The following is a 13,846-nucleotide window of genomic DNA, read 5'->3' as shown; positions in this document are numbered from 1 at the left end:
CTCTGGCATTTGATAATCCGTTTTTTAAATGGCTTTATTTAATTTTCTTTGGGAAAATATAGAAAATTGCTTTATTGGAAATCAATTTATTCCAAACTAGAACACAACTTTACAAAAAAAAAAATGTCAAAACAACGTATTATATTCAAACATAAGTATGAATGATAATGTAAATATCTGTACCACAGCTTTGTAGTAATTTTTTATAGAATATCTCCCCTAAATTAGCTGGGCAAATTATCCCCTGGGATATTATCCAATAAAGGAAGAAGAAGAAGAAGTCATTTTTTATTGATTTACTGATATCACTACTAGGTGGCAGCAACATCAAATGGTGGGAAAATCGATGTACACTACCTGTAGACGTGATATTTTAATAGTGGGAATTATACTTCCCACTGCCTGTGAAAGGGTTAAGCTGAGGTCTGTTAGCTTACTTTTGATCACAGTTTTTGTAGCAATTGTTATTGTTTGTTAGGTTTTATATGAATGCAGACACTAAATCTTTTTGGTTTAAATGCTAAATTTAATTTTTTAAGTAGCAATGCATTATTTTTTAATTATAAATTCGTATTACGGTGACATAATACCGCGACATATTTTTGAGGTATTATAAATTGAGTACTTAAAAACAGAAATAAAGTGTATAAAAGTATTTATTACATTTTTATGTTTTAGAAAATTTGCTCCTTACGTGGATGGGCAAACGGTACGCCGCAGTATAAGAAAACTTTCGACGATATGATTACAATTTGGGAGGGACTCAAATTTAAGGCAGATGCAAACAAAGATGGGCAGGTATGTGCTCCAGTAATTTATTCTTTCTTCATTGTTTAATTTTTAGTATATATTAAGTGTAATTTATCATCTACTCAATTAATATATACAACAGGAATCTTATGATTATTGCTATCTGATCATTCACTATGATCAATAAGCAAGTTAGTTCTTTATACAAAATATTACAAAAAACTTATCTAAGGTTACATTCAGCAATATTCCTTAGGCTCTAATACATTATAGTACTACTAGCTAACGTGTACACTTTAACCGCACTTTGCTCTGCTTTTTCACTTTTACTCACTTATAGCACTAACTCAAACGGCTTCGTTCTCTTAAGTATTCTTATCTGGTTGGCGTTGTCTAGGAGTTTGATGGCCTCGACATTCACGTGGTTGAAGAGCCTTTGTTCATGACTCTCGGCAAACTTACTTATTGTCTGGATAACCGTATCCATCTAAAGGTATCGATAAAGATCACAGTTTCTGAAGTACCATGGAGCGTTAAAGATGTTCCTTAATAATTTATTCTGATATCGTTGTATAATTTGGATGTTACTTTCTTTTGTACTGCCCCATAGCTATATTCCATATGTGCATATCGGTTTAAGGACTTGCTTGTAATAATAATAATTTGCTATAAGTAGTGGATAGTAGACAGAGTAGATTTTTTTCTCATCAGCCAGTACACCTTTTTGAACTTAATTTCTAATTCCTCTTTTTTTTTTCTTCATATGTGCTTTGCAATGTAGCGTGAAATCTTATGTCACACCCAAATATTTTACCGTATTTGCATAAGGTATTTGGTTTCTATTTATACTAACTGGGATATATTGTTCTCTTTTGTTAATAAAATTGACATGAACAGATTTTGTTTCGTTTAGTTTGATACGCCATCGCCTGGTCCAGATGTTAATTTGTTCAACAGAGTTCTGTAGCATGGTTGCTGCATCCTCGTGGTTTTGTCCGACTGCTAGAATGCATGTACCGCCTGCAAATGTCGCAATTGTGTTAGGTTCTAATGATGGAAATCTCTGGTATAGAGCAGGTATAGCACTGGCCCCAGGACACTTCCTTGTGGAACTTCAGCTTTAACTTCTCTTAATTCTGAATATACTTCCTTATATTTAACTCGAAAGTATCTGTCTGATATATATGATTCTAGTAGTTTAGAATATTGTTTTGGTAAGTAGCATCTTATTTTATGATATAATCCGTCATGCCACACTTTGTCAAAAGCCATCGAAGAACATTGCGGAACGGACTTTTTCTTCTTCTAGAGCTTTTTCTACTATATCTGTTATTCTATGCTTCTGATCTATCAGTGAGTGGCTTGCTCTAAACCCAAACTGATAATTAGGAATTAGATTTTTTCCTCTATAATCGGTTTTAGTCTCTTCAAAAGTAATTTTTCGTATAATTTATACATGACAGTAGTGTCATTATAATTTCTGCCACCTTCCATATCTTTGGTACGTACCTCAGCCCAAAGGAAGCGTTTATAAAAGGTGTTTTTAAAATTTTATTATAGCTTTCCTTGAAAGTTGCTTCAACACTTCCCCAGTAATTAGATCAAATCCAGGAGCTTTGTTTGGATTTTCTTTTATTTCTAAATATACTTCTTTTGGAGTTACAGGGCTAATCTTCATTTCATCTTGATCAGGCACTCCCAGTTAATTAGTTCTTGTTCTTTATTTGGTTGAAAAGTATTTTCTAGAAGGTCAGCAAACCTGTTGGCCTTTTGTATATTGCTTCTTGTCCAGCTACCATTAGTATTTCTAATTGGTGGATTCTGTAAGATTGGCCTTTTTAATCGTTCGGTAGCTTCCACAAATTTCTATCGATAGTCGGACAATTTTCAATTAAAGGTGACTAATCTAAAAATTGAACTAAACGGTAGCGGCAACCATGTAAAATGTTAGCAGTAAATTCTTACCGGGGTCATTTTTATTGTGTATCCTTCGCCCATGTAAATATGTAAAAAAGTAAGATAGTCTCATAAAAATTTGCCCCCGTAACAATATAAATTGGTGCGATTCACGAGTAATCACCTTCAATTAAAAATTGTTTAAGGATAAAAATTTTTATTGAACAAGTATCTTATTTGTCAGATCTGTACTAACTCAAGGTATCGTGTTTATTCAGATAAATAAGCAATGTTTTGGCTTTATTATTTATACACAGAAATTACAACTACATTGTACAATATACCAATAGGCTGTAGTACGACAGGTAGACGTTGTTACTCAGTGCTTAACACATTCACTGCCCACAACGCACCTCACGCGGTTACCGTTACTGTCGTCAGGTACCTCAACCGCTCTAGGTGCGTTTCATCGTCGTTTGAATTTAACGTTGTATTGAAAGAAGTAAAATCGCTTGATTTGAACGAGTAATCCGTTGCCTATGCAGTACTGATTTAGTAACCGTACAGAGTAGTTGGTTCGGAGTTCTCGTGTGCACGTGTTTAGTTACATAAATATTTGTGTTGGTTGTTTTAAAACGTAAGTATTATTATTTGGTAACTCAGTTTATATATATGTCTAGAATTAACATCAATATAGAAATATGCTTGTTCTTTCAACTATAAATATCTATATTTATTTATATAATTTTTTATTTATGTATAAACCACTTACGCGTTGACCACACCAGGCGCGGTGCCTGGCACGTGGTGCGCACATATTCAAACAATATTATATCTTTTTGTTTTGTTACAGATTGCCACGAATCAAAGCTTTCAAGGGAAAATGAATCCCCAAAGAAAAGGTGTAAATATGACAATAAAAGAAAGTTAACACATGATGAACGTATTGCACTGCTTGAAGATTTAGATGAAGATCCGTATGCAAATTATAGTGATGACGATTCCGAATTTATTCCTAGCAGTGCCAGCGATTCGGATGAGAAGATAGAACCAGAACTACCGCTAACTACATCTGTAACTACAACTTCTTCCCTTTCTATCCAAATTGTTACAAATGCTGCTTCAACATTCATCATCACTGATTCTCACTAATTCTCAAACTACTTTTTTTTTCAGGATCTGCAGATCTTTGGTTATCTGGCTCTTAAAATGCGAAAAAAGTAGTAAAATATCTTCTGGGAGAAAAACTAGGAGTTGTACATTCCATATTTATGGACAATTTTTACAATATTTTAAAATTAACCAAAGATTTGTTACAAAGTAGAACATATATCACAGGAACTCTGAGAGCAAATAAAAAAGGGAATACTCCTAAAGTTTTGTCTAAAAACTTAAAAGTCAGTGGTAATGTAGTTCACTACGAAGGGAATTTGTGTAATCAAATGGAAGGATCGTAAAGAAATTTTAGCAATTTCCAGTAAATTTAATGGAAATATGGAAAAAGCTACTACACAACGTGCCCAGAAGGTGATCAAGCAAAAGCTCATAAATAAATACAACAAATTTATGGTAGGGGTTAATCATTGTGACCAAATGTTATCATATTACCCATTTAAACACAAGAGTCTTATCTGGTATAAAAAAGTAGTTATCCATTTATTTCAGATATGTTTACTAAATTCATATCATTTGAACAAGATGGGTAACGGAAGTCGTAACATTTTCTATGAATTCAGAATAGATGTAATCGGAAAAACGCATTCCAGAGTACTGCCCAAAAGGAGATAACGGAAAGGCTAAAAGAAGAAGATGCACTATTTGCTGGAGTGGCGGCAAAAAACGAAAGAATTTCGTTTACTACTGCCCTCAGTACCCAGATGGCCCTAGACTTTGTCTCACACCATGCTTTAGAATATACCATGCAAACAAATAATGTATTTTATTGTTTATTTTATGGTCAAATTATTTTGTTCTGAACTTTTATTAGTTTTTGCTTTTATGTAAATTTATATTTTACTGTTTTATATAATAAATAAACACCAATTTTCTTACAATATTACCAAGAATGCGTCTAGCGCGTTTATGGGCACCGTAAATGAATTTTACTTAACCTGTGCCCACAACGCGCCTAGAGCATTTTTTATTTTTTTGCATTTATTTCTACCGAAATGTTGAGTTACATTAATTTAAATCACAATAATTTACTCATATTATACTAAGTATAAGAAAAATTCTCGTTGCACCCAGTGTGACACATATTTTTCGCACGGACAGTGAATGTGTTAAAGGTTGATTAAAATTATGTATAAATATATTAATCCAGCGAACTTTCTGAAACAAGCTGTTTCCAACTCAAAACTATACTTACTTTGAAAACATTATTATTTATTTGTTTTGTGAATTTTTTGAAATTTAGTTTACTATACTACAGGTATGATTTTCTTTATCAAAAATAGCAGTTACGTATCCAAATCTACAGGGTGTTTCAAAAAAAGGTAACCCCGTCTTTAGGGTAGGTAAAAAACTGAAAAATAATTGGGATTTGCTTAATAAAAAATTTTTGTAACGCCATCCGTTTTCAAGATACAGGGCGTTGAAGAAAAAAAAATTACGCATTTTTTATGATTTTGCCGAAACTACTGGCAACATTGTAATGAAATTTTATACGAATATGTTTTGGAAGCTGATACATCCCATGAATTTGTTTTTATATCTGATTCTCATAGAGGGAGCTGACTAAGTATTAGTCAATATAACTTTTTTAACGGTATAATAATTATTAGTCAAAATTTCAAGCAAACTTAAACATCATTCAATTTTACACGAAAAAGGTACTCTTGGTAAAACTCGATACTGTGTACCGTTTTCGGAATATTTTTATTTAAAAATTATGAAGTAATAATTGATGCGGGTAGTAATGATAAAGTTCTAATAGGTATACCTCTATTTTCTCCAAGTGTGCCATGGAAATCTGACATTTATTGATTGATATGACGATAAATCAACAATAATTAGAGTTTTGAAACCTTGTTATTTGTAAAATAAAATCAAAATGTACTCAAATGTTGAATCCACTGACATGTTATTAACCTTAGGCGAATGTTTCGGATGTTCTAGTGCAGCTGTGACACGTTATGAAAAGAACAATTAATAAAGAAAATAACTTTTTAAATTTACTTGATCAAGATCCAACAGTTAGCGTAAGGAATATAGCAAGACAAACAAATACTTCTTCTTCAAGTACTTGGCGGATACTGAAAGAACAGCAATTACATCCTTATCATTCCATATATCCAAGAGCTCTTGCCAGATGATCTATCGGTTAGGGTGGATTTTTGTGAAACATTGCAACAAAGGACAGCCCACAATTCCAAAATTTTTAAAATGCATTCTTTTGACGGACGAGGCCACCGTTACGCGACAAGATATGTTTAACTGCCGTAATGTTTTGCTCATTTAAAGTTAATGTTTGAGCAGCTACTTTAGGTAACAAATTAATAGGTTATCATATTCTACCTGGAAATTTAAATGGTGATATGTATCTTGATTTTTTAAACAATTCCTTATTCGAGATATTAAAAGATTTAACGCTAAACGAGCGAAGATCTTTAGTTTTTATGCACGATAGATCTCCACCACACTTTGATAGAAGGTGTCGTAATTGGTTGAGTAATCATTTTCCAAATCGATGGATTGGTAGAGGTGCAGAAGCTCCGATTCATTGGCCTCCTCGGTCATGAGATTTTAACCCTTTAGACTACGCAGTTTGGTCGTATATTAAGAAAAAAGTCTATGCTATAGAGGTAAATTTACGCCAAGAATTGGAAGAAAGAATTCAACGTCAATTTAATGACATCATAGCTGATCCCCTACCGTTTAGAAGGTTAATGGAATCTTTAGACTTGTGTATTTGCAAAAAAAGGAGGGCATTTTGAACACTTACTGTAATTGAATTTTATTTTACGGCCTTAGTCATTAATTTAATTTTCTTTTTCTGAGTTTTGTTTAATTACGAACTATTTTATACCAGCATCAATTATTACTTCATAATTTTCAAATCAAAATATTTCGAAAACGGTACACAGTATCAAGTTTGACCAAGAGTACCTTTTTCGTGTAAAATTGAATGATGTTTAAGTTTACTTGAAATTTTAATTAATAATTATACTCTTAAAAAAGTTATATTGACTAATACTTAGTACGATCCGTGTAACTAGGGCCCTCTATGAGAATCAGATACAAAAACAAATTCATGGGATGTATCAGCTTCCAAAACATATTCGTATTAAATTTCATTACAATGTTGCCAGTAGTTTCGGCAAAATCGTAAAAATTGCGTAATTTTTTTTTTCTTCAACGCCCTGTATCTTGAAAACGGATGGCGTTACAAAAATTTTTTACTAAGCAAACTCCAATTATTTTTCAGTTTTTTACCCACCCTAGAGACAGGGTTACCTTTTTTTGAAACACCCTGTATAAATTCGTTTATTTTATTTCTAGGTGAGCGTAGAAGAATGGGCCACCATGTGGGACGAATTTTCTAAAACACCAGAAAACGCATTAGAATGGCAAACTCAGTACATGCGTTTTATGTTTGAAATGGAGGATTCCAGCGGCGACGGGGCTATAGATGTAGATGAGTTTACCGGAGTTTGTTCGTGTTATGGATTGGATCCGGCAGAGTGTAAACTAGCGTTTCAAAAAATGGCACAGGTATAAACGTTTAATTAGTTTCAGATAACGTACACATAATTTAAATTAAAATACGTTTTAATTAATATATGAGCTTATAGATTTGTTGGAAAAAACTGGTTTTAAATTTTAACACACTTCTAAACAATTCATCAACCGTATCTGCCGTTTTTGGAAATTATATTTAATTAAAATATTTAAATATTTAATTAATTTATGTATTTATTTAAATTAATTAATTTATTTTGATATACTCGAAATGCAAAAAAAAAATTTAATTTCTATCTAAATCTATCTCTTGCAGTTTTCAAATAAATTAGCGTTATACATTTTTGTCACAAAAAAAAATTTTGTCGTAGACTACATAATATGTTGTGTAAATTTACAACTTTCATATTGTAGTTAAACAGAACAATCAAAAAGATGCTATTACAGAAAATAGGCACTAGCTTATCTTATATACTAAAACGCTAAGCCCTTTTCTTGTCCACCACTTTACTCAAAAACCATATTAGATAATTAAAATATTTTTTCGGAATATTATTAGTATTACGTATGAGATTGTCAAGATATACTTTTGGTACAAAAATTCACTTCCGGTTTTGAGATGACCGGAAGTTAAAATTTACTTTAAGTTTTAGACCCCACAATGTATATATGCATCGAAAGGTCTCGTCGAGACGAATCTAAATATGTACTTCCGGTGGCGATCCGACACCGGAAGTGACCCGAAACGCGCATAAAACGTCAAGATAGAGCAAATCTGACACCGGATTCGTGATCAGCATGTAAAATTAACTGCTAAATGATATCCATGTCGACATTTGATGAACTAAAAATTGCATTCCGGTTTTGAGGTCGACTTTCATAATCACTTTTTTTTTACTTGCATTATTATTGATGAATGTTATGTATATTCTTGCTTATATTGTTTGTATTGATCTCTTAATTTTTCTCGCAAAATAAAAATTTAATTTAAAAAACTCGATGTCGAGTTGGTCCGCTAGTTAATGTAATAAATGTCCAAAATGTAATTCATCAGCATCCAATCATTTATGAACTCTTGTAATCAGATTTTCATTAGTAGCTCTTGATATTGATTCTCGATCTATTGCGTTAAGAACTTGAAAGACTTTATTTAATATAGCTTCCTTAGTAGTGACAGGTTCAGAGAATACCTCAATTTTAACATATCCCCAAATATAGTAATCTAAGAATGACAACGGGATCTTGGTGACTAGAGAAACGGATCTTTATTAGCTATCCGTCTATCGCTAAATATTTTATCAATCAATATGCCGATTCTTCAAATATTGTAAGCTGGCGCTCCATCTTGTTGAAATCAAGCTATGTTGCCTTATTTTTATGTAAAGCATGTAGTGCTGGTACAATTACTTGCCGTAAAATGTTGCAGTAACGCTCTCCGTTTAAGTTTTCGCCACAAACTATTATTATATATTATATATTATTATACTATAACATATTAATTTTCACAGCACAAAAAACATTGAACGAAAAAATTTTTTTATCCCACTTGAGCTAAGGATTTTCATCACTGTGACTGTTAAGACAGTTAAACATAGCATTTTTTGTAAACTTCGATTTATCACATCAAATATTTTTTTTGTAATATCTTGATCTTGGCATTTCATTAAAATCTATTCACAATATTATACACGCCTTAAATAATCTCCAGGATGAAGATGTTGAGCTAGTGTATTCGAATAAAGGATCTAATGATGTTTTTTAAAATTCTGTGAATTGTTTGAGTCGATACCTGTAACAATTGCTCACATTACCGTAAGGATAAATTTGGATTAGCTGCAAAATATCCAGGGATATCTATTTGTAAGTCTTTATTATCGAGTTTCTTACTGGAAACAGTTGTTTAACAAATGTTTACAGTTTTATTAGGAGGTCGAGGATTCTTAGTACATCTTTCAGCAAAAAGTTCTGGATACTATACTGTTACACTTACTGTAAATTATAAATAAAGTTAAAAAATCATCATTTGTGTATCCTAAATAAGTAATTATTACATAGTCAAGAAAATGAGGCAAATTAATATTATAACTGTCACCTAATAGCATACAACATGGTTACTGTTAAACATTAGAAATAACTGGTATTTTTGTCAAAATATTCCATAGGCTATTTGATAATTAAGTTTTTTGTGACAAAAATGTATAGAGTTAATTTATTTGAAACCTGCAAGAGATAGGTATAGGAAATACTAATACAGATTGATAGTGAAAAACATATTTTTCCAAAATAATGAATCACATACTGTAACGATATAAATTTCAAATGCTACAATACAAGGTACCATTTGAAAAAAAAGGAATTGGGCGAAAATTTAGGTTGCTGGTTTTATGCTAATTTTAACAGCATTCTGTATAATGAAAAAGACAACTTTACAATTTAAACGATAATGGTGTATGTAGTTAATAAGATTATAGTGAAATTAAACTTTTATTTAGGGATTCGATGTTTAACCAGCAAGCGAGAAAGACGTGTTTTAGGCACATTTATCGTGCTAGTTAAATAGTAATTGTTGAAGTAAATTTAAAAGTAATTAAGTAAACAACTAAGTGAAAGTGATTTATATACTGAATATTGGAATCGCGAGTAGATAAAATATACTTTTTTCATATATTTGGATTTAGATATTTAAGTAAATCACTGCAATTAGTTATAAGTATCCAATTTCCATGAACTGGTATCACAGCGAAAGCTGTAAAGCAGCACAGGTTTTAGTCGGATTTTAAATCCATTTAAAAGATGTCATCTTGCAGTCAGCTACCACAAAATGCATCATCCTCAAAAGCAGTTAGTCAATCACGTAGTATATTAATCCCAAACAGACATCAAGCTATTCTATTTAACACTCTAGAGAATTGTACAATTAATGACTATCTTGAAGAATTGAGTCAGCATATAGAACCCAAAAATATAATTTTCGCATCCCGTATATCAAAGGAGATAATAGTAAATAGAAATATACTAGAAGCGAGAAGATTAATAACTTCATCAGTTCGCTTAGTTCTGTCCAATGCATGTCCAAGCATACCTTCTAACTTAAATTAATACAACTAGGTTAAAATCCTCTCTCAGACATATCAAACCTACGAATTGGAGCAACCAATCCTGCATTTAGTCATATTCTCAGCTTCCGAAGACAAATTTTCGTTTTACCTTTTTCAGACAACTTTCTACTACCTGAATATTTTATCATCGAATTGGAACAAACACATATTTATAGCCCAAAATAAAACATGTTTCAAATGCAAATTAACTGGACACCATACAGCTAATTGTTCAAATATTTTACCTTCTAACCATCCTCACAATGATAGTACAATGCAAACAAAAATGAGACAAAATTCATCAATAAATCATACTCAACAAGATAATCTACCCCACAATCTCAAAAACCACTCCGTCCACACTTTTTACGTCTTCTCAAATCACATTACAAACAGTAGCAATCTTAAATATACCAATAAACCAAACCCAACAATGGTTACTACAAAATACATCTATACATTTGACAACCTCTTTAGTTAACACTACAATCGCAACACCTACATCGTCTGAGTCATCCTCTAATACCCAAAAACATAAATCAACCTCACTTGAAACAAGTCAACACCCTTCTCCAAGTAAAAATACACATATTAAGTCTCACGAACCCCAGATAACTTCGAACAAAGAATCCGGAAAAAGAACCCTAGGACATGCAATCACGCCACCCGCCTAAAAAAACTTTGCAAAACCTAAGCTTCAATTAAAGAAAACAACCTAAACTATCGACAAAAACTTAACAGACCAAATCTGTGATACCAAAATCTCCAAACATTACTTAAACCAGTTAGAGAATATGTAGAAAGGGAAAAGCAATTGTTAAGCTTCGATCAAGTAGTGGATCTATTCGAAAATGTACAAGAATCAAAAGACATAATCAGCGTAAAAAAATTCAGGAGACTCTCATGCATTTATGCAGTTTCTAATGGAATTACATTCATACTACATCGACAAAAGAATGAAAACCAACAGCACCAACTTAATATGAAAACTTGGCAAATACATAGGTTTACTTTCTGCAGTGAAAACTTCATTATCGGAAGAAGATTCCGACTCATCGGTAAATAATTCCTCTAAAGAATAATAAGATCACTGTTGACTTCACGTTTGTTCCATCACATTCAGGTATACAAGGAAATGAAGAAGCAGGCTTAGCATCCTTTAGCCAGGACTACATTCTTATTAATGATGTTTCTTCTGGTGACTTCAAGTCAGAAATAAAATATAAAGTGTTGAGTGCATGGCGGAATAAGTGTATCAAGGTAAACTCAAGGAAACCGAACAATTAGTGAAACCGTGGCTCCAACCCACAACGAATTAGACACGACCAAGTGAGAATAGCGCGTTTGCGGATGGGACACAGTGATTTAACACATAAACGCCTCTTTGCGCGGACTGTGCCGGCAATGTGTGTGACTGTGCGAAGTTGACTATCCCAAATAATATAAAGGAAGCTTTTGGAAAAAACCTGAACATTAAAAAACACAATAAGTTATCTTAAAAATTCAGGACTGTATCAATTATTGCAATTTTTTCTAACTTTACCTGTATTATATTTTTTAGGTCGCTAATAACCCCTGTGGTTGCAGCATAAATATAAAATAAAAAACTTTTATTCAAATTACACTAGAGGATATTGAACTTTATGTATATGGTAGAAAAGTGTAATTTTCAAATAAAATCCCTTACAACTAAAAAACGGTTCACAATATGTATTGGGGAGTATAAAAAAATATTCAGAATGTGAATATTTCTATTAAACAGTATCATTAAAAAATATACAGGGTGTCCTATTAAAAAATGAAATTATAAGCAACTTGCGGTATATCCGGAAGCAGCAAGATGAAAATATTTTTATTAAATAGGGCACTCTTCAAAACCCCTTCATTTTAATTTTCGTAATTCAGTTACCTTTAGCTATCGAAATATTTCTAATTAGCCGTTTATCTGCTGCACCATGTATAATAGCTGAATTTGTTTGAGATAGTGTTTTAAAAAATTAAATTCGGGCATGAAATCCATTAAATTTCCATTGGATAATCGTATTTAATGGAGCCATTATTCTTGAGAACATTCTATCGATGTGTCTAATTTGCTATGTGTGCCTGAACTATTGATTATTCACTTAAATTTAACTGTTTCAATATTTTATTTTTATAATGCGTGTACTTAAGTTCAGTCTTTATATTTTTTTTTGTATGTGTGGACATAAGAAAATATTATCAACAATTGATGAGTATCTTATGTGTACTTTTTTATTATACAAAATGGATGTATGAATCCTGTTGCATTTTCAAAAAAATCTATTAGTTAATCATATGAAAGGATTTTAGTTTCGTCGACAAATAGTACTTTTGTATGAGTTTTTAATAAAGCAAAATTCTACTATGCCTCAAAACCTCGCTAGCACTTCCACCGAAATCGCCATTTAGACTATTCTTCCCATCAGCCTTTATATCCGCTGTGATATTCATCTGATCTAGACGGTTATATCGGGTGTATAGCTACTATAGAGCTCTTAACATGTTAAGGGTCAATAGTAAATTATATCGTTAATATCGTGCTCATATTACGCAAATATTTACTAAGTTTTTTTTTAATTTTAGGGTCAGCACAGTGTGAGCTACGAGCAGTTCGAAGTACTATGGAAACAATTCTTTACTTCAGAAAATCCATCCGATCCTGGCAACTTCATTTTTGGGAAAACAAATTTTTAATCTAGACTAAACACTTCTAATATCAATATTAATACTTAGCATCTTTTGTATTTTGTTCCATATTCCTACTACTAATATTGATAACCTACTTCATATTACATTCTTAAAAAAAAATTATACAAAACAATGCTTGAGGAAGCTATACTTAGTTGGTTATTTGTAATATTGATAGAAATAGACAAATTGTACCGAGATATATTTAGCCTACAATATAAAAAGCTATAAAATATAGGGTTTGTTACAATTTAAAATTAAAATAAATAGAGTTACCCGAACTATACTAAATAAACTAGAGATGTTGTGTTTCAAGAGTTTGATATTTTTGCTTCGACCTCGTAATAAAATGCAGAATTTTGACCTTCTAGATAACTATTACCTAATTTTAATTATGCTTACAACGTATTCCGCAAAAAGCTTTGACAATGACAATATACTATACTTTTGCGTGTTGTACCACTATTCAAATGTTTGTAAAATAGTCTATTAGAAAACAAACACTTCAACAAAACACATTCAAATTCGACTACGAAAGTTATGACTTTTTTGTCATGAAGAACACAGTAAACTTGCGATTATACGAGGTAATTGGGACCGTGACTACCTCGGATACCGAAAAACTCGGTTAAAACTGAGATTGGTTATACTGATAGAAAAGTACTTTAATAACTAAAAACTAATATAAAAGTAGTATAAAAGATAAAAAAATT

The 13,846-nt window shown here is 31.7% G+C and overlaps 1 protein-coding gene across 3 annotated transcripts in view; it reads left to right on the top strand.

Annotated features, from left to right (window-relative positions):
- Positions 1–13,448, top strand: part of Scp2 (Sarcoplasmic calcium-binding protein 2) — a 242,458-nt gene extending 229,010 nt beyond the window's left edge. For all 3 annotated transcript variants that reach the window (XM_072540841.1, XM_072540839.1, XM_072540840.1), the window contains exons 4-6: positions 679–798; positions 7,147–7,359; positions 13,029–13,448. In XM_072540841.1, coding sequence (XP_072396942.1) covers positions 679–798; positions 7,147–7,359; positions 13,029–13,139 — 444 coding nt within the window. In that variant the 3' untranslated portion in view covers positions 13,140–13,448. The remainder of the gene's footprint in view (positions 1–678; positions 799–7,146; positions 7,360–13,028) is intronic.
- Positions 13,449–13,846: the final 398 nt, after the last annotated feature.

Source organism: Diabrotica undecimpunctata, chromosome 8 (assembly GCF_040954645.1).
Source record: "Diabrotica undecimpunctata isolate CICGRU chromosome 8, icDiaUnde3, whole genome shotgun sequence".
Taxonomy (NCBI): Eukaryota; Metazoa; Arthropoda; class Insecta; order Coleoptera; family Chrysomelidae; genus Diabrotica; species Diabrotica undecimpunctata.
The sequence above is the reverse complement of the archived record's forward strand: the minus strand, read 5'-3'. Positions and strand labels throughout refer to the sequence as shown.